The 27039-nt window shown below is 39.8% G+C and overlaps 1 protein-coding gene across 1 annotated transcript in view; it reads left to right on the top strand.

The window, feature by feature from the left end:
- Positions 1-27039, top strand: part of TG (thyroglobulin) — a 366261-nt gene that overhangs the window by 153402 nt on the left and 185820 nt on the right. The window contains exons 32-35 of the mRNA XM_072606558.1: positions 1170-1281; positions 2925-3004; positions 4078-4221; positions 11327-11389. Coding sequence (XP_072462659.1) covers positions 1170-1281; positions 2925-3004; positions 4078-4221; positions 11327-11389 — 399 coding nt within the window. The remainder of the gene's footprint in view (positions 1-1169; positions 1282-2924; positions 3005-4077; positions 4222-11326; positions 11390-27039) is intronic.

Genomic DNA, 27039 nt, shown 5'->3' with positions numbered 1-27039 from the left:
GTTTTAAGTGGGACATTGACAAACTTTGGAATTCCCTGAAGAGAGTGACCAGGACTGTAAGGGATCTGCTTATCATGACAGGAACCAGTGAATAAACTGACTATGTCTAACTTGGAGATAAGAAGACTTTGGGGCATTAAAATGTGAAGAGATACCATGCTAACTGGAAGGAAGACTGTTTCATTTTTTTACGTTTGTAACCCAAGCACCCAGCACAGTGCCTGGCACATGGTAACCATGGCACATGGTAATTGAATAATAAATGCTAGCTATTGAATTGCCCCAAAGATGCTTTCATAGACCTTACTTTAGCAGAGCTTACATCTCAGCATTCTTAGGCATTCTTGGTGATATAGTGGATACAGCACTGGTCCTAGAATCAGTAAGACACGAGCTCAAATCTGTCCCTAGACATTTATTAATTGTGTGATCCTGGGTTGGGACACTGAACCTTGCTTCAGTTTCCTCCTCCTCTTAACAATAGCCCCTACCTCCTAGGGTTATTATGAGGAGCAAATGGGGTAATATTTGTAAAGTACTTAGCACAATGCCTGGCACATGGTATATGTTTAAATACTCGTTCCTTCTCTCTTATGCACTTATAAAAAAGTAATCACTGCATCTACCTACCCTGTCTGCCAGACGTTAAACATAGAACAGCAGCCAGAGATTCAACAATCCCAGGAATGGGTTGTTTTTTTCTCAATTACATGTAAAAAACAATTTTTAAACATTCATTTTTAAAAATTTTGAATTCCAAATTCTCCGTCTTCTCTCCCCCCTCCTTGAGAAGGTAAACAAGTTGCTATAGATTGTACATGTGCAGACGTGCAAAACCTATTTCCATATTAGCCATGAACTCAGATCTGTTTTTATCTGAACTCCATAAAATATTAAGTAAGAACAAGAATGATTTTCCTATTGATATTATTAACAACCACAACAACGAGTTGGCCTTTCCATTAGTCTTTGAGATTTGTAAAGCATTTTGTATACATTATCTCATCAGATGCATTTATTGATTTGGTACAAATACCCTCCTCTGAGTTATGCTTGGCAATCCTTACTATACCCTTTAGTTAGAAAGGGTTTTTTTCTTTTCATATCAGATTTTCTCTGGATACTACAATTCCTCCTCATATTAACAATTCCTTCTTTCTTTTATATAGTTGTGTTGGGAGATAAAGTGAAGGCGTTTTACACTCGCCTGCCATTCCAAGTACTGAGAGGGATTTCTGTACGAAGCAAAGTGTCGATGACAAGAAAATCTGTTTCCAGTGGGTAAGGTGTTACCTCTGTGGATTTTATTTTCCTGATTGGGAGAAGATGAGGCTCATCACGAAAGCCTTCAGAGGCCAAAGAACCTAAAGAGTCCACTAGTGAGAGAGCTAGAAAGGAGCTCACTCCATGTCCTTTCATCTGAGGACGCCATATTGCTCTTGTCCTTAGCTGACATCTTGCCGTGTGGTGAAGGGAAGCAATGGTTCGGTGATGGCCTGAAGTCTAGTTACATCTGTAAGATAAAAATCAATACTTAGAATGTGGTCTGGGCATAGGTCACCCATCAGCTAAGCAGGGGAGAAAAGGATAAGTAATCTTTAATTGCTTATTGTGCAATTGGGCAGATATTCAGGCTGTGGATACAACAGGGCACTGACTATTTAATTCTGGGCATGACTTCCCAAACACTCAATCTCTTTCTTTAAGTCAAAAACTTAGATCAGAGCCTAGCTGGGTGACCCTGGGCAAGTCATTTAATTCTGACTCAGTTTCCTCAGCTGTAAAATGGAAATAATAGTAGCACCTACTTCCCCAGATCCTTATGAGGAGCCAATGACATAGTTGTAAAATGAATAGCACAGTGCCTGACTTACAGTAGGTGTTTAATAAATGTTTGTTCCCTCCCCCTCCCTCTACTGTTTCCTTCTCTTCCTTAATAAGTGCTTGTTATCTTGCTCTCATGCATGGATCCTATACTCCAGTCAAATTAATCTGTGACTATATTCCTCGCTTTCCTATCCCTGTCCTTTTGCTTAATTGTTAGTGTTATATTATATTTTATTAAATATTTCTCAATTACATTTCTTTTAAAAACATTCTAATTTATTATTTTTTAGTTTAAAATTTATTTTATTTTTAAATTTTAAGTTCCAAATTTTCTCTATCCCTCCAACCCCCTCACCCACCCCCTGAGAAGACAAGCGATATGTTGTGAAATCATGTAAAACATATTTCTATATTAGCCATATATTTTTAAAAGCAAGGAAAAAAAGAAAGTAAGAAAATTATACTTCACTTTGCACTCAGATTCGTCAGTTCTCTCTGGAGGTAGATAGCATTTTTTTTCATCATGAGTTTTTCTGAATTGTCTTGTGTCACAGTCTTGATAAGAGTGGCCAAGTCTCAATGCCTGGGGCATAACCTTGCTTATCTGGTCCTAGTTATGGCTCAGGCAGCTACTTGGTGCAGTTGGTAGGGTACTGAGCTTAGAGTCAGAAAGACTCCTCTTTCAAAGCTGACCTCAGAAACTAGCTGTGTGACCCTAGGCAAGTCACTTCACCCTGTTTGCCTCAGTTTTCTCATCTGTACAATCAGTTGGAGAAGGACATGTCAAATCACCACATTATCTCTACCAAGAAAATCCCAAATGGAGTCACAAAGAGTCACAAATGGAGTCAAGCAGTGTAATCTGCTTGAGGACAGGAATTTTTCATTGTTGCCTGTGTCAGAGTAGATGCTCAGTAAATGCTTGTTGATTGATCAAGTTCCACAATTTCTGGGTTCTAGGGGAAAACCTGAAAAGTTCCCTGGTATATTACAGTGGACCAGCTGCTAACTGTATTGATAAAGTTTCCTCCCTGAATAAAAACAATAACAAAAACAAGAAAATTAGAATACCCAGATTGTGTTTCTTTCCTCTCCAGATTCTTTGAATGTGAACGAAGGTGTGACGCTGATCCCTGCTGCAAAGGCTTTGGCTTCCTCAATGTTTCCCAGATGGAAGGTAGGCTACACTGGGTCTTCCAAAGATTTTTTCTCTCACATGGTTTGGCTGCCCTTGTGACATGGTGAATAGCCCCAGAACTGGCGTTGTCTTTTGATTTAGTAAAAGATCCACTAAGATCTCATTGAAGAGTCTTCTCCGTAAAGTAGAGGTGCCCCCCAAATATTAAGAGCAAGGGCAATAGAGGACTTAAACAACTACCACGGAATGAAGAGACAGTAATATGGTGGATGCTTGTGTGGAGAACAGGCCATTTTCCTTTTCTGTTTTTTTTAAGCTTACTTCTAAGTTTTTATTATCCCTTATCCCCCCAAAGAAAATTAAAAATAAAATAAAAACAAAAAACTCTCACAATGCACCCAGTGTAGCCAATTCCCTCATTGGCCACGTCTAAATACACATCTCTCATTCTGAATTTAAAGTCCATCACTTCTCTGACTGATGGTGGGTGGCACGATTGCTTGTCAGTCCTCTGGACTCATGGTTTAGCATTGCGTTAATCAGATTTCTAAAGTCTTTTAGAGTTGTTTTACTTTAACTCGTATTCTTCATGCGAAAACTGTTCAAGCCAATCCTTATCACTTTAAATGACAAGCGACATTGAGATACCAGATAATTATGTAGCAAAGTTAACTTCAACCCCAAGATTGCGGTTCAGGCCCAAGTGCTTCTCCTAGGGAGTCCCCTTAAATATCCCACCATTTTGTCTTCCTGGAAACTTGATGATAGATCATGAATAGGAAATGAGAAGAATGATGACTCACATTTCTTTTGTACTTCAGGAACAAAGTAATTCCTTCAAAAACAAACTTATGTGATAAAGAGTTCAATAATTTTTTCTTCCCATTTCATAGATGAAGAAAATGAGCCTGAGAAGGGTGAATTACACAATGCTATATAGCTAAGAAGATAGAAGCCAGAACTTCTGACCCAAGTTCAATGGTTGTTTTTATAGAACAAAATGCTGCCCGTATAACCTTTTTTCTTTCCTAGAGGTCTGTGAGCTTTCTCTTCTCCAGTGAAAATGGTCATCACAATGACCCTTTTCCCCTCTGGTGGTCTTTGTATTACAGGTGGAGAGGTGATGTGCCTGACCCTGAGCAATCTGGGATTCCAGACCTGCAGTGAGGAAACCAAAGGCCCCTGGCGTATTTTGGACTGTAGCTCTCCTGACACTGAAACCAGAACATATCCCTTTGGCTGGTACCAGAACCCTGGTGAGTTATCAGTTTGGCCATCATGAAAGCTGAAGTATCTGTTAACACAGATATCTCACTCATTGTTTCTGAGCTATGACATTTTCCAACTCCATATCATGCATCTCTCTATTATGAAAACATTATTATGAAAACTGTTCCTTCATACCCCATTGCCAATTTTTGCGCCTAACAAGAAAGGTGGCAGCAGTCTTAATAAGAGGAGGGTGGGGATATGTCCTGTGACAAATACCTAGTGGTCTTTTCAATAAGTACTCAGTACTTACTGTATACTCAGTAAGTACTTAATACAATAACAATAGCTAGTACATACTGTATGCCGGGCACAGTGTGAAGCACTTTACAGAGAGATCTTATCTGATGCTCACAGCAACCTTGAGATATTATAATTCCCATTTTATAGGTGAGGAAAATGAGGCAGACAGTGGCAAACAGAGGTTAAATGACTTGCCCAGGGTCACACAGCCAGTAAATGTCTGAGGCCAGACTTGAGCTACAGTCTTCCTGACTCTAGGCCTAGCACCACTTACTGAATGGACACATGAATGAATGTGTTAACACAATCCAGAAGGTGGGAAAATTGATCTGTGGATCAAGAAGGCAGCAACTATTGGCATTTACCCTGACAAGAGCAACACCCCTTCTTCCTCTCTGCAGTTGTTAGCTGTTCATTCACTTCAGACACTTTGTGATCCTGTTTGGGGTTTTTTTGGCAGAGATACTGGAGTAGTTTGCCATTTCTTTCTCCAGCTCATTTTCCAGATGAGGAACTGAGACCAACAGGGTTAAGTGACTTGCCCAGGGTCACATAGCCAGTAGTAAGTGTCTGAGGCCAGATTTGAACTTAGGTCTTTCTGAATCCAAGCCAACTCTTTATCAATGGCACTACCTAGCTGCCTACACTTACTTACAGTTAACTAAGAAAGCAGAGCTCACATAGGATTCTGGGCTAATATTTCCAGTCTGACCCCTATAATATAGAATTGACTGTATTCTAAAGAGCGGGAACCAGCAAGCCAATTGGTAACTTTTTGTGGAGAACTGTGTAACTTTGGAGGATGGTGTTTCTTTGTGGCTTTCCTTTCACATGTGTTTGTATTCCCTTTATCCCCTTGGTTTATGGGGACTCCAGGAGAAAACAAAGTCTTTTTTGTTGAGACCACTGTCCAAGCTATTGCAGATGCTCAAGGCACAGCTCATAGCAAAGGCAAAGACTAGGGCATCCTTGATGCTTCTGTGATCCCATGATCCTATGATTCAGTACACTTCTAATGTATGATAGAAGCATTCAGCTAAGGTATTTATGAAAGACAAGGGAAAAGTGCCATTGTTAGTCTACACAAGCTGGCTGCTACTGCCTTGGACTTCTTTGGACAAGCAGTGAGAGAGGTGTGAGTCTCAGTTTGCCTGTGGCATGCAGGGAGAAGCACGACTTTAGTCTGGGTATCTTTATCCCCGCTTTCAGTTTACTGTGTAGCAAGCGGCTAAGATGAACACCCGCAGCTTTGCACAGAGACCTAACTATAGATTTTGTACCAGGGGAAGTGGAATAAAATGTGAGATGGGTCGAGAGAAATAAAAGAAGAGGAGTTCACCTGAGGTCTTGCAGCAGAGTGGGGCTGTCTTCCTCTTTGAACTAAGTAATCTTGCTAACTGGGTGCTAAATAGCACTTTTTCCCCTAGTAGTGGAAAGATTGATTGCAAATGTTGCCAGTGTCCTCTAAATTTTGTTGTTGTAGGTCAAAGCCCTGATTACCCAGCCCTAGTTACTTCTCTGCTCTTAACAAAAGTGCCAATTGATATGTGGCCAGTAAGAAAAACACAAGATCTCTGTATCAAATGCACCAAGAGCTATCTCTATTGAGTGTTGTTTGACTTGGGCTCCCTTTTCCCTGCTCATTCCATAATTCCCCTGTCAGGTCCACCTGCCTTGTCCACATCATTCCCAAGCACAGATTTCCTGAAAACTGTCTCTTCTGATGCCCCTGCAATGGGAATATCTTCGACCTCAGGGAATATATCTATCAGTCCCTAAACATTTGGGGCCTACTATGTACCAGGCAATGTGCTGGGTTCAGGGTACAAAACAAAAAAATCGAAACTCTCACTGCCCTTATAGAACTCATATTCTGTTGTGGTAGACATAACAACAGTAATATTACTTATGTAGTACCTGATATGTGCCAGGCACTGGGCTAAACACTTTACCATTACTATCTCATTTGATCTCACCACAACCATGAGAAGTAGGTGCTATTAATATCCCCATTTTACAGATAAGGAAACTGAGGCAAACAGGGTTAAATGACTTACCCAGGGTTACACAGCTAGTAAGTATCTGGGGCTAGATTTGAACTCAAGTCTTCCTGACTCCAGGCCCAACATTCTATCTACCATGCTACTAGCTAATCTCAAATGAAAATATCTAACATTAGTAATATAGCACTTTAAGGTTTACAAAATGCTTTGCACATATGACTCCCTAAAATCTATCCATGTGGTTGTTGGTATAATGGACTCCAGATTAAGAACTCCTGCTCTAAAAGCTACCTCATTCAGCTTCTTCATTTTACAGACAAGGACACTAAGATGCAGGGAAAAGTGACTTGCCCAAGGTCGGGCAAGTAAAAATGTCAGAGCCAGCTTTGGTGTTCTAACTCTGAATCCAACATCTTTCTATGATGTCACAAGAGAAGAGAACGTCATGTATATTAATTGACTTGATTATCATTATAGTCTAATGAGTTAGACCATAGTGTGTGTGTGTGTGTGTGTGTGTGTGTGTGTGTGTGTGTGTGTGTGTATCTTAGCACACCATATTTAAGGACACAGACTGTCTCATTGATTTATGTATCCCTTGATGACTAGCACCTAGTATAGTCTTTTTTACACTGAACATTGCAGAAATGGTTTTCCTTACGTGCGTGTAGCAGTGCCTGGACACCTAGCTTTTGCTTTCCTCTGTCTCTCTCCCTCCTACCTTGCGCATGATTAGCTTTTTGTAGCTGCCAAGTCACAGAGTTGGAATACACCATGTAGATTCAGTATGACTTTTCAGTATGACCCAAGAAGCCAAAACTTCCTGTATGAAATTAGGCCTTTGGTTGGGCTGATTGAGAGCTCAATGAGGTCTTTGCTTCCTTCTCTTTATGTATGTATGTGTATGCATATGTATGTATGTAAACCAATTAATCAGTAAGCATTTATTAAGCCCTTGCTTCGTGTTAGACACTGTTCTGGGAACTGAGAATACAAAGAAAGGCAAAAACAGTCCCTGTGTGTTGTACACAAATAACCAGTTACGTACATGATATATATGGACTAGATGGAAGATAATCTCAGAGAGGAAGGCCCTAGCAGCTGTGTGTGCTTGTGTGTTTCAGAGTTAAAATCTGTCAAGCTCAGTGGGCTTGGCCTGCAGGTGGTCATCCTTTGCACACAACCCTTCAGTCTGAGCTGGATGCCTTTTCTTGCAGAGTCTCAAATTATTTTGGGCAAAGAAGACTTGGCCTATGTAATTAGATGATCTCAGTGGGAGACTGGGGGTGGTAGGAAGAATGTTCCATTTATAGTTTTCTTGCCCCCTCTCTCTTTTACTCATTGAAATAAGGAGAAAAAAATTAATTTCTTTAGAATAATATAGACAAGAAGATTAGATCAGACCACTGCTCATTGGACCTCTACTTGCCCAGAGGGACCCTAGAATAGTGCTAAAAACCCTGAGTCAAGAGTCAAATGACCAGCGTCCAAATTCTAGCTCTTTTACTTACTCCTGTGTAACTCTAGGCCTCTGTTCCCAGATCTGTAAAAGAGCCTGAACAAGTTGCTTTTTAAGGTCTCTTCTGATTCTAAAGCCTTTATATCTTCTCATTAGTATTTTTCCCCTAACCTGGACTCAATATTTCTTTATGTGACTCAGAGTTTTCTTTTTTTTGTCCAGAGTTAGGAAATAGCCAGGTGAAATCCTATCTGCAAAAAGAATGACTTCTTTCTGAGATGCTCAGTGGGATGTGTAGGTGGAGGGGAGGGAGAAGAGGCTGTGATAGGAAGGAGGAATCAGACCAAGACATTACATCAGCTCGGTAAGACTCGCCAAAAGCCTGACTGAGGTGCTCACTGTACCCACTACCAAACGAACCCCCAGGAGCACTCTCTTTCATCCAGTTCTATGTAACTGCTACTTTGACAGAATCTTCTCTGTTGGGTCAGGCTGGGGCAGTAAGGCCATGGATGGGAAATTTCCAGATGTGTATCTTGTAAGATCCATCTTCACAAAATCCATGGGATGTTTGAACACTCTGTGACACTAGTCCTCCCATTGTGAAAAGCTCTCAGACACGGCATTGATAACTGAATGGAATGATTATTAGCCATATGATCTTAGAAAAGTAATTTCAGCTCTTTGGGCCTCAGTTTCTTCATATGTAAAATGAGAGGGTGCTTATGCAACAGACAAGAAAACCAAGGTCCATAGAGGTCATATAGTTTGTCCAAGGTCACACAGATAGTATGTAGTAGAGCCAGGTTTCAAGTCTAGGCCCTTTGCCCTAAGTAGTACAGTGAATAGAGAGTTAGGCAATTGTTCAATAAAGAGTTAGGAAGACCGGAGTTCAAATTCAGACTGAGAGAGTTATTAACTGGGCAAGTTATTTAACTTCTGCCTCTTTACTCAGTTGTAAAATGGGTTGTTGTAAGGATCAAATGAAATATTTATAAGGTGCTTAACCCAATGTTTAGCTCTTAGTAGGTGCTTAACAAATGCTGATTTTTGTCTTTCTTTCCTTCTTCTGATTCCAACTCCGGTAAAAGGCAAGATGGGATAGTGGAATCACCAGGTTAAAACCAGAGGAACTGGTTTTGAATTCTGTCTACTTTACTACCTGTATGACATTAGACACATCATTAAATTTCTTTTTTCCTTGGCCTCTTCATCTATAAAATAAGGAAATTGCACTGCATTTTGTCTGGCGCTCACGCTAGCTCTAGATATTATCATTTTCTTTTAGGGGGAAGTAAGATTTGAGTTGGGTCTTGGGAGACAAGCAGGAGAATATGGAGAGGTAGAGAAGTTAGGCAAGGACAGTTTTGGTTTTGTACCCCCAGTGCCTTGAACATGGTAACTACCTGGTAGAGGAATGAAAAATGAGAGAGGAGAGAAGGGAGGTAAGAAAGAACAGAGAACACTTAGATCTTAAGCTAGAGAGTTTGAATAATAAGTTTAAATCTACAAGAGACTTTAGGGAGTCCAATTGTTATTTTTTTTTAGACAAAGAAACTGAGGCCCAAAGAAGTCAATTGATTATTCAGGTTCACCCAGATAGGGAAACCAGCATTAGAACGCAAGTCCAGACTCCAAATCCAGTGTTCTTTCTATTCTACCATGCTGCCTTTCTAGAGGCAGCTGGTTTTGTGCTTGCTGAAGGACAACAGGAAGCCTCATTTGGCCCTGGAACTTTACCAAAGACAGAGGGGCAACACTGAACAAAAATTCATGCAAATGAAGGTATTTTCAGAACCCTCTCCCACCCCAGTCAGTCACTCTGCAGGTGTGCCCCCAAACTGTGAGAACTAAGAAGAGAAGCGTTCTCAAAGTTCAGGGCACAGCCGCGAAGACACAATAGAAATGTGAGGAGTGGCTTTTGTGGTGGGAAAATGCTAAAATTCTTCTGACTTCAGTGGGTCAGGGATTGTCTGTCCTTTGAAGGTTGGCGCTGAACTCATTCAATCTGCAGCTGTGTGCTGACTGGAAGTGAGGAAGTACATTTGGTTTTAAGTAGGAAATGTAAAATGTTGGTTTCTAGAAAGGGCCAATAGTCTCTCAACTTCCTTTTGCTAAGCACACATTCATATATTCAACAAACATTTATAATTGGCAGGTGATGAGCCTCTCATAACCTTGCCTGTTGTTGAGCTGTGTCTGACTCTTTGTAACCAAGTAGACCATAATGCCCGTGGGACTTTCTTGGCAAAAAAACTGGAATGATTTACCATTTCCTTCTCCAGTGAATTAAGGCAAAAAGAGAGGTTACGCAGCTTACTCAGGGCCACATAGCTAGAAAGCTTCCGAGGCTGGATTTGAAATCAGTTATTCCTAACTCCAGACCTGGCACTATGTCCATTGTGCTACCTGGGTGCCCAATAGTATATATGCATTCAGCCGATATTTTCTAAGGCATTCAGGCAATCTACAAAGTTAGTATTTCAACCTCCTCTTCTTGAATGTACATGACCTCAGAACTTACAATCTCGAAATTCACTCTAAGGGATAATGAAAATAATTCTTGGGTAAGTTAAGCCCATCTACTCTTTGTCTTATTTCACAAGTAAAGGAGAGAACTAGATATTATGGAGAGATATACAAGATCCTGTCAACCTGGTGGAGAAATAATTGAGGCAGTTGTAGACCTGAATATATCCCATGCCTGGCCATCCAACTTATACACATAAGGAGACATGGGGAAGACGGTGACTCACTCGATATGTCAGCTCTACTAAGGAAAAAAATATTCTAATGACAGTACATGATAATCTTCATGTCAGAGGAATAAAGCTAGTGTGCTTATATGTTGACCTTGAGAGATTTCCTTCAGTCAACCACCATCATATGTCCTATGTGACGTAATCTGTGGCTTAACGTGACTTCATTCAATTCCTACCTACTTCTTAGCTTAGATTAAACAAATCGACAAAAGTACCCAACAATTATTTATGCCTTTGACTGATTGATTCAATAAAGGTACCTGGGAATTATCTGCAACTAGTTTACACCTTTCATTGATTGATTCAATAGAGTTGCTTAAGAATTGTTTGTACCTTTGACTGACTGAAGGATTCTATGTTTCAGTGAAAGAGGCATTCTCATTTGCCAAAGCTATCAAGGTGAAGAGAATCTTGCTGGTTTCATTAATTGGGGTTTCAGGTTTGAGATATCCCTCTCACATCTTAAAGATCTAAACTGACATTCATTCAGCTAACTTAGGGTCTGTTACTCCTCTCAGCTGTTATGGCCAAAAAAGTTTATTCAGTGCTGAAATGCTCCTGATAATGGGAGTAAGGAAATCTTTCAACCATTCTATTACAACACTTTCTCTTCTTTTCCTTTCAGTGGTTCAGAACGATGCTCCCGCTGCCTGCCCATCTGCCCTTCTGCCTCCTCTCCTAGAGAAAGGTAAGCATCATAGCCTTTGAAATTCCTCTGCCCACCAAAGACGCTATACTTTTATTAAACCTGAATGACCACCAAAAGCTAAATATCTACCTATGGTTTTCTGTCAGTCAACATCATGAGACCCACAATGGATAATGACAAATATGAATACACTTAAACTATGTTTTCATACGTTGTCCCTGTTCATTTACTTCAGTATCTCAGAAGACATCATACGAGTTCAGTGATGTGGATCCTCCCTGCACCAATGAGTTGGGTTGTCATTCCTCTGTGCTGTAATGAAATCTAATCTTTAGATTGTTATAACCTGTATACATATATTTATTACCCATACACACATGTATATAATGTGTGTCTATGTATGTCTATATATACTTGTACATTTTATATGCAAATTCATATGTATATATATACATGTACATATTCCTAATAGACAGTCTGATGATGTGCCCATTTGAGGTTCTCTATGCTGGGCCTTAGACAACAGATACGTATACTTAGGCTCATCCTGGGGAGTGTTCCATTCTGGGGTGGGGGAAGGTGACTACCAGACCTTGCATTCTGTTGGCGTAGCCTTCAAAACTCCAGAATTCCCTCCAGACCATGATGACACATTGTAATAGGACCCCAGTAAAGGGAATACTGTTCTCTCTGAAGTGTAATTCAATGTAAGATCTATCTCAGGCCCCATCCCAGAGGTTAGTTGCTGAAGTACCCAAGTAATTTTGAAACAGTCTTAGAAGACAGGTCAAACTAGTACCGCCTGGGATTTTCTTTGTTTTACTGTTTTATTGAACTGGGATTTTTTTTAAACCACCTGCCACCAATTATGAATATCTGTAATGTGGGAAGGGGACGACAAAACTGAGCCTCGTTTGTGATACAGTGACACGATCTTTGGCCTTACAGTCAGAAGAATTGGGTTCAAATCTTGCTTCTGGTGCCTGCTAACTTTGTGACTTTGGGCAAATTACTAACCTCTCTGGGTCTTTGCTTATTCTATGACTTCTGAGATTCCTTTGATCTCTTCACCTATGAACTCTTTGTAAGAATTTCCTTACTCCTTAATGTGGAGTATTCTGCACATCTCAGCTTCATTGGGATGATACCCTCTATTTCAGTGCTGTTTTTACAGGTAAGGAAACAAGCCTCCCAAGCAAGATTGGACAGGGTATAAATGGACAAAGAACTTTATACCTTTGTACAGCTTTGTACTTTCTTTTTGATCATATATTCCCTCTTATTTACCCAATAATGTTTTGTTTTTAACTTCAGCATATTTCAAATGGAATAAAGTGAAGAAATATATGCCTATACCAGGAGAACTAAGGGAATCTGGCCACTTCATATTCAGCCTTTAGTAAAGCAACATAGAGGGGGGTGGGGGGGTGGAAAATAACACTGACTTTGGAGTTAAATAGACCTAAGTTCAAATCTCAAGTACATAGAGAAATATGGTGGTAAATACTTAAGTACAACCAGGTGGGGAAGGAGGTAGTATACTGGATCCACTTTCAAGGTTAATTTGCATTATTAACATTTTGCCAGCATACTGAAAATTTAACAATCAACTCTCACCATCTGGTTAGAACTAGCTCCAGCATATCCCTACTCTAGAACTACAGAAAGCACTTCATTCAGAACTATCTGATTCAGTAACCTTTTGGAAATTCCTACACAAATTAGTACCTTTGAATCTAAGCATGGAAAGCCCTTGTTAAAATGTAAATTTTATTCAGAAGGGAATAATAGGAAGCTATTATCTATCACTAATACTACAAATTCTTTAGTTCTTAGAAATTTGGGAGGTTATCCCTAGCCACAGCATCCCTGAGACAAAGGGAAATTCAAAAGAGACAGAGGAAGACAAAGAAGGAGGCTAAGGGAGCCCTGAATCCAAACCCCACCAGCTTTATCATTTTTTGACACTGTTCGCCTCTTTCTAAATAGGGAGTGAAGCTTGGAATAGCTTCCAGCTTTACAGGAAGAGACAAGGAGGGAAAGAGAGACAAAGTCAGAGACAGAGAGAGACAGAGAGAGACAGAGACAGAGAGTTAAAAATGAATGTCAGATGGATTCAGTAAATTCTGAGCTGCAACCTAAAAAAAGAGCTGATAATCCTGCCATCTTTGGCTATACTCTATATGTGTATCAACCCCAATATAGGACAAAATGCTTAAAATGGACTATCTTAGAAAAAGTACATGTATTATATTTATATACATATACATACAGAGAGGGAGGAAGGTGTCAGCTATGTCTCAGGCACTGGGTTAAGCACTTTACAAATATTATCTCACTTGATCCTCACAATAATCCTTCAAAGTAGGTGCTGTTATGATCTCCATTTTACAGTTAAGGTAATTGAGCAAACAGATTAAGTGACTTGCCCAGGGTCACACAGTTAGCAAGTGTCTGGAGCCTTCCTGGCTCCAGGCCCAGCGCTGTACCACCTCATTAAACTTTAGAGTTTATTCAGCTCAGCCCCTTCATTTTATAAGTAACCAAAACCCTCAAATTTGCCTAAATCCACATAAATAGAAAGCAGCCCAATCAAGATTCCAATCCAGCTCCCCTTGATTCTAATCAGAGTTCATTACATTATGGATGGATGGAGCCAAGTTGGGGTTGGGGATGGTATTGAACATTATGGGTTTAAACTTTCTTTAGTAGGCAATAAGGAGACATTGAATGCTTTCTGAGGGAGAAGTAATTCAATCAGAAATTTGACAGGAATGTATAGGATGAATAGAAGAGAGATCATAGAGTCAGAGGTCAGGTAGTCCAGCCCCTTTATTTTATAGTTAAGGAGACCGGAAGGACAATGATGGCCAAGTGACTTACCCCAACTCACACAGCCATGAACAAGAGACAGGATTTTCACTGTATAGGACAGAAGCTGGGGATGGCAAGGGGATGGCAAGGGAAAATAGGAGATTATTGATTACATTATTTCAGGCAAGTGATAATGATGAGTTGACCATGAGTGGTTGAAATGGTGAGGGAATTAGGAATTGGAATGTAAATATAATAATTGCTAAGGAAGAGGAAAGGAAAGACCTCAGTGACTAACTGGAAAGGGGTGAAAGGATAGGAGACATGTTGACTTCAGCAAACATTGTTAAACATTAGTTTAGATAAACATATTCCATCCTGGAAAAAGATCTGAACTTGGATACTGCTATTACTGCTGCTGCTGCTGCTGCTGCTGCTGCTGCTGCTACTACTACTACTGCTGCTGCTGCTGCTGCTGCTGCTGCTGTTCCTACTAGCTATCATCTAGCACTTTGAGGTTTGTAAAGTATTTTACGTATGTTAGCTTATTTGATCCTCATGATAACCCCCTGAGTTAGGGGCTAGGATTATCCTCAGTTTACACTTTAGGAAAATGAAGCAGATAGAGGTTAAGTGACTTGCCTAGGGTCATACAGCTAATAAGTGTTTAAGGCAGAATTTGAACTCCAGTCTTCCTGACTTCAACAACCATGCTGTAGCTATCATATCACCTAAGATTGAATTTCAGCTATTTGACTTACTAGCATTGTTTGTCTTAGGCAATTCACAGCCTCTCCAAGCCTTCCTTTCCTGATAACAAATGTAGCCTCACTGTAACAATGTATTCTCACTACTTGGAAGGCCAGGTAGGATAGATTTCACTCCAACCCCAAGGTTCTCTGATACCTTTAAGGAGTTTAAGGGATGTCTAAGATATCTGTGAATGGCTCTAGCCTCTCACTGATGGTGCGTCTCCCAAGATAGGAGTGATCTGCTGTACCCCGTGTCCATTTAGCCACTAACAATCATATTAACTATTACAAGGAAATATTTATTGCAAAAATATATTCACAAATATGCAAACTTTTTCCCCTAGCATGTGGGAAGCATATGCTTTGTACTTGAGTCTGGAGGGGAAGGGGTAATGGGTAGGGGTAGGGGTGGGTGAGAAGGAGATTAGGTTAATATCCTAACAGTCTATTATACATAGTCCCACTTTCAAGTCCAAAACCACTCCCTGGGCTCAAGTCCCCAACACCCTGACTTCTTAGAGCTTCTGTGACAAACTGGCTGGCTGCTCCATCCCACCTGCAATCCTAGTTCCAATCCTATCATGACTTGAGCCTCAGTTCCATAGGGATCATCCCTGGCACCTAAAATTGAGGACAAACATTGAAGAATAAAAACAAACATCCCTAGGCACATTTCTCAGAGCTGGGATAAAAGAGGGAGAGCAAGGGAAGAAAGTCCTTCCCCTCTCATTGGTTCAGTTCATGGCTCTGGTGCTGTGGGTGAACTGGGATCTTCATTCTAAGAGTCAAAAAGAGAGCAACTGGCTCAGTTTCACCAGTTTTAAAGCTGAAGGCAGCCAATCAATGGAAGGTACCCCTGCCTGTGTTGTAGGGAATGCAGAGGCCTCCATATTAGGTAATCTGGTCATGCTCCAAAGTCTTCTTAGGGTGATTCTATGTTTGATGATCTAGACAGGCCCAGACAAACCCAGGTTACATGTAAAATATGTGTATAGACAAAATGGCCCCTAAGGTCCCTTCCAGCTTTAAATGTGTGATCCTATAATTCTGTGTTCTCCCTTCATTTTTGTAGAAGACTGATCTTATTACCATTTGTAAAATAGTTTCTTTGTAAGGTCATTGTGGTAAGCCATGGCCCTCAAAAATGCCATATTTATTCCATATGTACAGATGCATCATAATGAGTATATGGCTATACAACGTGACTAAATGCTGCCTCTTCAGAGTAGGGAAAATTTGCCAAGATACACTTTTACTGGGAACCAACACTGTAAGTACAGGAGAGTGACCTTGGTTTTGGAAGGAAGATCTTGCATGTTGGTATAAAATCTATTTTAGGTCAAGTGGGGAATCCAAAAGACAGTTATAAGTTCCTTACTCTACCTGTGGTGAAGATGTTATATGTGTCAGGGTTCCAGAAACTGCAAAGAAAGTTTTAATTACCAGCTTAGGAAATTGTGCTAGGCTACCTTCAAAAACTTGTGATTACAGAGTCAGACTATGGCCAAAGTGTAAGGGGACATTATTTTTAACTCACTGTTTTCACTCAGAGTCTTCATTATCTTGACCCAAGGTGTCAAAACTCTTCTTTTTTTTGTCAAAGCAAATCCTGTTGGACCATCAAAAACATTTTGATTGAGAGGCAACATGGTACAGTAGATAGAATGCTGGCCTTGGAGTCAGAAAGACCTGGGTTTTTATTCTGCCTGGGAAACTCAATAACTGTATAATTCCGGGCAAGTCATTTAATCTCTGTGGGCCTTAGGTCCCTCATCTACAAAATTAGAGAATTGGATTCTAGATCTATGATTGTAGGGTGGTGGGCAAATTGACTAACATCCCTCAAGCCCCTGGGGATGATCATAATGTTTAGATCTAAGTGGGTCCATCTGGAAGAAGCACAATAGAAAATGCACTGAATTTGAAATCAGAAGATCTGGATTCAAATCTTGTCTCTGGCACTTGCTGCTTATGAGATTTGGGGGAAAGTCAGCTCTCTTGGCCTCGGTTTCCACATGTGTGAAATGTGAACTGGATGTCTTCTAAGGAATCTATAATCTTATGATCCAATTAAACAGAAGAGTACATGAGGTTCAAAGAGAAGTGATTTGCCCAAGGTCACATCAATAGTAGATAACAGAACTGGAATTCATACCCAGGTCCTCTGACTCTTAGTAATTAGAGTTGTCCAGAAGTTAGAAGGGGCTGCTTAAGAAGTAGTGGGTCCCAGTCAGACATAGGGACCTGTTCCTGTAATCCCTCTTGTTGGAAGAGGCCTAGGCTGATGGATCCCTTGAGTTTGGGAGTTCTGTAGTAGGCTTAAGGCTTGCAGGGCATATGCACTAATTCTGATGTCATTATGGTGGACCCTGGAGAGTGGAGGGCCATCAGGCTGCCTATAGAGGGGTGAACCAGTCCAGGTTAGCAGAAACAGAGCCGAGTGAAGGTTTTGTGTTGGTTAATATTGGGGTTAGGCCCTTGAGGATCTGCTAGGCTAGATAGGGAGACCCAGTCTAAAAAAATAAATAAATAAAGGGATCTCTTTAATGGAAGTCGTCAAGCAAGGCTGGATAACCTTGTCAGATTAACATACCTTCTCATGCATATTATAGATGACTTCATTGGATATATTATTGCGAGGTACATAATAAAGGGGCTTCTTGTTTGGGTACGGGTTGGATGATATAGCCACTGAAGTCATCTCCAATTAATTCTAAGATTTGGTGACTAAATCTACTGCTTTGTAAGCCATGCAAATGCTACTACTCCTATTTTTGAGAAAAGTTACAAATGTCTTTGAGAGTTTGAGAGTGTTCCCATTCTGACTGAACTAAGCATTGAACTAGCTAGGATCTGAATTACTCAAAGACAAAATGAAATTCCACTCCCTTTGTTTAAGCATGTGCTCCTGCACATGCAGACAGGCTCACACACAAACACAGAGCGTCTACTGACTCCATTAGATATTCTGAACATAGAATTAGAGTCGTGATGTTTTTAGATCTGCATTTACCACTAGGGTTTGAAACCACAAGAGTTACAAAAAAGGAATATTCTGAGACTAGACCATCTGTGCTTTCAGTTACCAAGAAGGAATTCGAGTTTGGATGTGTTCCATAGATATGCAGGGGGAAAAGTTTCTGGCTTTGGTGTAGGCTCCACAGAGCTGTCAGAATCTAAAAGTCTCATTCCAGCATGGCTGTTTTTGTGTGTGCATTTGCTTATCATTGGGTTTTTACGGATGGTCAGCTTAGCCATAGTTCATCATGGTTGGACTTTTTGAAAGGAGTCATAAGAAATAAGGTTTTCTTTTGGGGGGCAGGGTGGTAGGAGATTATATTATAATATTAATATAAAGACTTGTACCCCAAGGGTGGAGATGCCCTCTTGCATAAAGCACTTTAACTCTCGTGCTCATATGGACCCGTGAGCTCATTTCTGAAGAACTGTGGCCCCAAAGGGGGAATTGAAGTTCTTCTCTCACTTTCTTTCTCATTAAGCTCCTATCACCCCAGAATCAGACCCTAGGAACAATCTCCAAAACAGACCTTAGGTTTGGCTCATGTTTAGCGTTTCCTCAGAAAGGATTAAAGATCCCTTCGAGAAAGATACTCAGTGTACAAATAGATGAGGTTACAATATAACAATTATATCTTTCACCACATAACAATGCTTAAACATAAATGACTCACTAGTACACATGGACCAGGGGTGGGGAACCTGTGGCATTGAGGCTACATGTGGTCCTCTAGGTCCTCTAGTGTGGCCCTTTGACTGAATCCAAACTTCATAGAACAAATCCCTTTAATAAAAGAATTTGTTCTGTAAAATTTGGACTCAGTCAAAAGGCCACAGCCGAGGACCCAGAAGGCCACATGTAACCTTGAGGCTGCAGGTTCCCCACCCCTGAAGTGAACAAATACTTAAAACATGATACAAATAACAGTCTCTTCATTTTGACTTTGTATCTGCTGTCCAAGATATTCACTCGGGTCCATATCTTCTGGGTAGCTTTGCGTTCATAGCTCATTTTCACTCGTCAATGGCCATCTTCTCCTGTGAGCAGCTGTTTCAGAAGCCATACCCTAAGGAATCCTAAGGAATCCAGGGGCAGCTTCAGTCTCAAAAAGCCCATCACTTGTGATCACTTGTGATCACCATGTCCAGGAAAAGGAATACAAAACAGAAGATGCCTCCAGGGCAGTGAGGTTCAAACTCACTCTCTTTACATAGCACATGTTTCTGCTGATATGTTTGAGCAGAAACCTTAGGTAACAGTTTGGAAGGGATCCCTACTCTCTTATATTAAGTCCAAGGGAGAGGCTTTAATAGACTCATCATGTTCCACAGTCACTCCTTTTAAAGTCAACTGAATGGGTCACACTTCCTGACTCAGAGGCCAATCTTCTTTCAGGTATTATATAGGTTCAGTTGTTAGAAATTGGGGGTGGAGCAAGCATAGGAATGTATATGGGGATCAACCAGAAGACTTTAGTGTACATGCTCTTTATGAAGGAGTCTCCCAGAAGCAGCCAGGGAGAAGGCCTACCCTCACACATACTCCATGGTGGTCATCACTGTTACATAATAATAGATCACATTTTAATTAAGATCATAGGAATCATCTAGACTCTTATTTGTATGAATAAAGATCTTTTGCAATCTAGGGAGTGTAGCAGATTACGTCTAGCTTTACTTCCTTTCTATAACATATAACTTGAGATGGTGTGATCACTTCTTTCCAAAACTTCTATCATTCCCATCCTATTGTAGCATATGTTCTAAGCTCAGTCTCTTATCCCCTAATCACACTGGCATTCTGGATCCGTAGTGAGCAACATCTTACCTTGGGGCTGTGGGGTTGTTGAAGGATTAAGATGATATTTTTCTCTAATTTTGTATCTCATGAATCAATGTGCTTCTACTATAATCATTTGTAAATTAGCCGGTGAACTTTAATTATCTTTAAAAATGTATTTACTAAGATGATATACTAAGAACAGGTGGTTCAAAACTCACTGTAGGTTAGAGTGGATTAATTCATAACTTGAGGGGTAACTCATAACTCGAACTCATTTTTCTAGAACCCATTTTCACTCCTTTATAGTCTCTTCATGGAGTTTCCTTTAGTTCTATTGGACTCCTTGGAGAGTCCTGAAGCTATGTTTCCTCAGTGTATTTAGTTGACTTCAACTCCCAATACGGATGTTTCCACCAGCCACTGCTGTTCTAGGGATACTGCTAGGATGCTGAGGAAAATTCCAAATCCTCTAACAAAACTGTGGAGGAATGAGAGCAAGGTCCTTCTCTCCTAGTTCCCTTCTCAAGGAACTAGGGAGGAATGGCTTCCACTACCAAGCTGGCCAGATATCTGAATGGCAAGTTCCAAACTGACTTGCTCTTTTATAAAAGATTCATGGGGCATAATGAAGTTTAATGATTTTGATTCAAAAATCATGATTCTTTAATGAAATTATTTAATATTATGATTTAATTACTTTGATTCAAAAAAGATGTTGGTGCTTGGTTAGGCAGATAGAGTGTCTTGTTAGTTAATTTAGGTGTGCTGGGGTGATCATTTGGTTGACTCAATCAGCCCTACCCTTCTATCAGCCACCAGTTCCTTCTTGCTGACAACAATAAGATCAAGAATAGATGTTCCTCTTGTTGGTTCCTCCAGTGTTCAAAGAACGAAATTATCATTAAGGAAGTAACACAATTGTTGGTTGTTCTGATTTTAAGAGAGAGAGAGAACTCCCAGAGATTCTGGATAAATGAAGTTCCCCTCTCCTCTCCTACTATACAACTGTATCCTATCTCCATGGCAGTTCTGTGATCTGTAATCTATTTTCCAAAATCCTGATCAATTTCATCTCTTGGTCCATGTAGATAGACAGTAGTATACGCTGATGCCATATTGTTTACAGTTCTGCCAATGTTATTTTTTTATCTAAATGTTTTCTAAAATACTTTCCTGCTCTGGTTCCTGTGTTTTCTCGCTAGTCTATCTTCCAACACTACCCACCTTAACCTCCCCTGTTCCTTTTGCATAACATATAATCATATTCCAGTCATGGGGTGTCATCCTCTCCAGTTTCAGTGACATTTACAAAGTCAACTTGGCTTCATATTAAGTTCAATAGTCTACTTTTCTTCCCTTGGTACATATATGCGTATACTTTTGAGAAGATAGGTTTTAGTGCTGCTTCTTTCCTTTGATTTAACCTACCATAAAGCTTTTGGTTTTTCTATTGTTGGCCTTCCTAATTTTTTCTACTGTCTATTTCAAAAGTTTTTCATCTTGTTTGTTTTTTGTGTTATGGACTGTTTTGGAAACCCATGGGCACCTTCTCATTAATGTTTGTTGCCTATATTTATAATTGAAGGACATGGTAAATTCCAGTTAGAGGTTAGCGAAAATTAAGATGTATTCCCCCTCTTTTTTCCCCTATTTTCCCTATTTTTAGATCCCCTGAAATTCATCCATAGACAGAACCCAAGTTAAGAACCTTTGGTCTATGATACCTAGTTTGGTTGACCTACGTATGAAGTTTATACTATCCCCTTTTTTTTTCTGTTTAAAGCCCTGTTTACTAATTTGAAAGAGTCCAGGCAACTATATACTTGCAAGCTCTTGCATGGTGCCCTCAGTTCCTGGTCAGAAATCTGGCATTGTGATTTTTAAAAGCATTTTCCAGAAATTTCAATCACATCGTCAGATACTCTCTTACATCACCTGTTCATTTCACAAATCTCCCTTTGTCTTCTGAATCCCTTGCCTTCCACAGGCAGCAGTCATGAAAATACCACTCACATTTCTCCTATCTTCAGTTTCTTGCTCAACATAGCTAAATCTTTAATGATGCTTTCTGGGTTTGTTCAGAATTATCACAGAATTTCTGGATTTTGTCTTAAATTATTAGATCAATAATTCTCCTCTTTGAAGGTAATTATGAAAACTTACATTAAATTATGTGAATAGATATGGGAACATTCAATTCAACAAGGTAAAGGGATATTTAATTCTAATGAATGATATCTAGTGAATGTTTTTGTAACTTATGAGAGATAAAGGAGATTATATCAGATTTTTGAAACATCAATAACAACTGATTATTAAATCAAGTTTATCCATTCAACAAAACATGTATTAAGTGCCTGTTTGTGTGAAGAGCATTGTGTTCTGTGCCCAGGGGTATACAAAGATAAGTAGAGTAAGCATGTCTCTATTTTCAGTTTAGAGATTTTTTTGGACAGGAGGGAAGGAGCAAGGAATAAACATGTATATAGCACTTACTATGTGCAAGGATCTGTGCTAATCACTTTACAAATATGTCTCATTTGATCCTCACAACAAACCCGTGAGGTTGCTACTGTTATTATCCCCATCTTATGGTTTAGGAAACTGAGGCAGACAGAAATTAAATGACTTGCCCAGGATCATATAGTTAGTAAGTATCTTAGGTCAAATTTGAACTCAGGTCTTCTTGACTCCAAGACCAGTGCTATATCCATTGCACCACCTCTCTACCTCAAGGAGACAGATGGGTAGGTGCTTCTAATACATTCCTTTTTTCCTTTGGGAAGATTCATATTAGAATATATATTTCTTTCATCCAGCACTTCCCTACATTTGTAAATGGTGACTTAATTAGAGGAATTTTTCCCAGGGATAATTGGTCTTTGTGTTTCAGCCCCTGTTTTAGTTACCAAATAGTTTCACTATTTCACTTGCATCTCACAACAATCTGTAGTAATTATGGTCCCCACTTTACAGATGAAGAAATTGAAGTATGGATTAAAAAGTTGAAACTCAAATAGATGTGACTTGACCAAAGTCATATTGAGAATAAGTAGCTTATCAAGGACTCAAATGAAGGTCTTCTGACTACTCTTTAGAAGCCATCATCAAACTAAAACTTCATCTGATAGGGGAATGCATGATAGCATCCAACTAGTAGAGTGGGTTATGGATCAAGTAGCAGACAACCAGGGATACCAAGAAAGAGACAGAAGAAACTTGGTGGGACATAAAATGAGGAAAGACTCTTTAAATTAGATCTTCATATTTTTACACACTTTCCTCAAATCTTATTACTCAGATTGGTCTGGGGAAACCTAATCCAAAAGATAAAGACATGTATAAATAATTCCTCATCTTTATTCAAGGCATTACAGTTTTGAAGAGCTGTAAATCCATGATCTCACTTGATCTTCTCAAGAACCCTGTATAAGATAGGCAGGGAAGTTATCTGGATCTATTTTACAAATGTGGAAGCTGAGGCTCAGAGACATTAAATAGAATCACAGACTATGAGAACAGAAAGTGACCTTAGATGTAATTCAGTTCAAGAAACATTTATTCTCTGCCTACTATGTGAATGAATAAATGAAAAGGAAACATTTATTAAACTCTGATTACGTGCAAACCAGTACACTAAGCAATGGTAATACAAATAGAGAATTCAGATAGTTCCTGTTCTTAAGAAGTGCACATTCAGAGGAGGAAGACAACACATACAGAAAGGTTAGCTGAAAATCAAATAGAAAGGTAAGGCCATATACAAAGCACTGAGAATGTACAGATGAAAAATGATTGGGCCTCTGACCTCAAGGACCTTAAAGTCTAATGAAGGGATAAGATTTGCATACAGGTAAGTATGGCATAAAGTGACTTGTAGTAAAGGCAAAGAAGAAATCCAAACAATGTGCTTTAGTGTAGAAGCTGCTAGATTTTGTGTTATCCTGATTGTATTTCCACAATACTTGAATTGTTTCTTTCTGTCTGCTTATAATATTTTCTCCTTGACTTGGGAACTCTGGAAATTGACCACATTATTCCTAGGAGTTTTCCTTTTGAGATCTTTCTCAGGAGACCTCTTTCAGGAGGTGAGCAGTGAATTCTTTCCATTTCCACCTTACCCTCTGGTTCTAGAATATTAGGGCAGTTCTCCTTGATAATTTCTTGGAAGATGATGTCTAGGCTCTTTTTTGGTCATGGTTTTCAGGTAGACCAATTTTTAAATTATCTCTCCTGGATCTATTTTCCAGGTCAGTTGTTTCATCAGTGAGAAATTTCATATTGTCTTCTATTTTTTCATTCTTTTGCATTTGTTTTATAATTTCTTGGTTTCTTATAAAGTCATTAGCTTCCGTCTGCTCCATTCTAATTTTTAAAGAACTATTTTCTTCAGTGAGCTTTTGAACCTCCTTTTCCATGTGGCCAATTCTGATTTTTAAAGCGTTCTTCTCCTCATTGGCTTTTTGCACCTCTTTTGCCATTTGGGTTAGTCTATTTTTAAAGGTGTTATTTTCTTCAGCATTTTTGGGGTCTCCTTTAGCAAGCTGTTGACTCGTTTTTCATGATTTTCTTGCATTGCTCTCATTTCTCTTCCCAATTTTTCCTCCACCTCTCTTGCTTGATTTTCAAAATCCTTTTCGAGCTCTTCCATGGCCTGAGACTATTGCATATTTTTTTTGCAGGTTTTGGATGTAGAAGCCTTGACTTTGATGTCTTCCTCTGATGTTATGCTTTGTTCTTTCTCATTTGAAAGGATCAAAGAAAATACCTTTTTACCGAGAAAGTAACCTTCTACAGTCTTTTCCTCTTTTGGGGGCATTTTCCCAGCCAGTTACTTGACTTTTGAGTCCTTTGTCAAGTGGAGGGTATACTCTTGGGACCTGTAAGTTCTCAGTTCCTCCAAGGTGGCGCAGTCAAGGGGAAGGAATTTACTCCTCTCTTGACCTACACTCTGATCTGGTTTTTTCTGCCCAGGATCTGTGAATAGGATTCCACCAGCTCCACCACGTCAATGCTCCTCCTCACCCCAGGACCTCCACTCAGAACTGAGACCTAGATCACAGCTCAATTCCCCCAGGGTCTTTAGGCCAAAGACTCCAAAAATGGAAGCTGCTGGGGAAGTGGCTGCTGTCACCCTGGGGCCAGGGCTGGGGCTGCACCCTGCTCCCTTCTCACCCAGGTGAAAGAGCTTTCTTACTGACCTTTGAAGTTGTTTTTGGCATTTGTGGGTTGAGAAATCTGGAAATGGCAGTTGCTACCCGTGATTCCATGCCCTGAAACCTACTCCTGTCTTGTCCATGCCACACGGCAAAGGTTAGGCTGCACTTTGCTCCGTGCCTGGTGTGATAGACCTTCCTTGTTAGCCTTCCAGGCTGTCTTAGACTGGAAATCTCTTTCACTCTATCATTTTATGGCTTCTGCTGCTCTAGAATTTGTTTAGAATTATTTTTACAGGTATTTTATCAGTTATAGGGGGAGAGCTAGAGCAGGTCCATCTTTCCATTCAGCCATCTTGGCTCTGTCCCAACAATGTGCTTAAAAAAAAAAAAAACGAGAAGGGAAAGAATACTTTTAATTGAAGAAATCAATGTAGGCTTTCTAGAGGAGATGATACTTGAGTTTAGTCTTGAAGAGAAAGATTTCAACACAGAGAAGTGAACAGGGATTGTACTGGTTTAAATGAATGATAGAGGGCAGGAAATGTCAAGATGAGATGGGGTAATGAATGAATGAAAAAGTGAGTTTGGATAGAGCAGAAAGTGTCTAAGGGAGGAATAATACAAAATAAGCTTGGAGATTAGTTGGTCCAACCCATTCATTTTGTAGATGAGGGAGCAGAACACAGAGAAGTTAAATTATTTTCCTGATATCACATAATTAACGAGTAGCAGAGTTAGAACCGGAGCCCTGGTAGTAGGGACTTTATTTTGATTTTTGCACTCTCAGGGCCTAATAGGTGCTTAGCAAATATTAATTGAATTGAATCACAAGAACTGCTGATTCTAAATTCAGTGTTCTTGCCACTAAAGTTCTGATTCTCAGTGGAAGATACTATGTGTATAATAGTGTAGCAAAATAGTGAGGCAACTGGGTGGCTTAATGGTTAGAGTGGGAGGGCGGGTCGAGGCAGGAACACTCATCTTCCTAACTTCAAATGTGACCTCTAATACTTACTACCTATGTGATCCTGGGAATATTACTTAGCCCTATTTGCCTCAGTTTCTTCATCTGTAAAATGAACTGGAGAAGGAAATGTAGCAAACCACTCCAAATAGGGTTACAAAGAGTTGGACATGACTGAAACAATTGAACAACAAGAAACAGCAGAACATTTTGAGTTTCCCCCTATCGCTTTCTTCCATGTGAGAGTCTTAGAGCTTGACTTCTAGTGTCCTTTGGTGGTATCTTACTGTCCCCAGCTTCTCTTCTGGGCCCCATCTGGCTTTCTCTTGGTATAACCAGGGAAATTTACAAGTATTTAAAATAACGAACATTTCCCCCAGAAATGACCTACATTAAAACAAGGAGCAGTGATAAAATTTATTTCTTAAGTTTAAAAAGAGAGTGGGGGGGGGGGATATACAGACATTACAATTTTTTAAATGGGTAGAATTTAAACATTGAATTTCAGTGCAGATCACAATGAAACAAGGCTTTGAACATTCTCAGTTCCCTCCCCACTAACTGTCTTTCTCTTAGTTCCTTTCCATAGAATCAGAAGCTTCCACTTCTCTCTATTTCTGGGTCTAAGTTCTCATGAAATTAAATTGTCCTCATGATAACAGAAATTCTAACTTAGCTTCTTGGAATGGGAAGATCTGCTTGCCTAACTGTCCACATGTTAGTCAATGTACTGCCACTCAATTAGTCATTGACTAGTTGATACGACAGAAGTGATCTCTACATGTTATGTTTTAGAATCAAATATTACTTTTCTCTGATGAATTAAACATATATTCACATATTATCTCACTTGATCATTTTAATAATTTTGTGAGGCTGGCCTCATATTGTCCACATTTTGCAGATAATGAAAAATAAACTGAGAGATTAAGTAATTACTTAATTATAGCCCATGATGTCAGCCAGAGGTGGGATTTGAACCCTTTGTCTCCAGGCCACCACATTGCCCTATTCTTGCAAATAATCCACTGACTAATCTTTTGAAAGTTTGGTTCTTCAGTACAACTGTCTCCAAGTCTTCTCTATGCCTCTCTCCTGGAACCAGGCTACCACTCAGTCACTCACTCAGTCAATTAGCATTTACTAAGTGCCTTCTATGTCCTAGGTACTATTTTCAGGTGCTAGGGATACAAAGAAAG

The sequence above is a fragment of the Notamacropus eugenii genome, chromosome 4 (assembly GCF_028372415.1).
Source record: "Notamacropus eugenii isolate mMacEug1 chromosome 4, mMacEug1.pri_v2, whole genome shotgun sequence".
Taxonomy (NCBI): domain Eukaryota; kingdom Metazoa; phylum Chordata; class Mammalia; order Diprotodontia; family Macropodidae; genus Notamacropus; species Notamacropus eugenii.
Note: the sequence above shows the minus strand (reverse complement) of the source record. Positions and strands in the feature narration are given on the sequence as shown.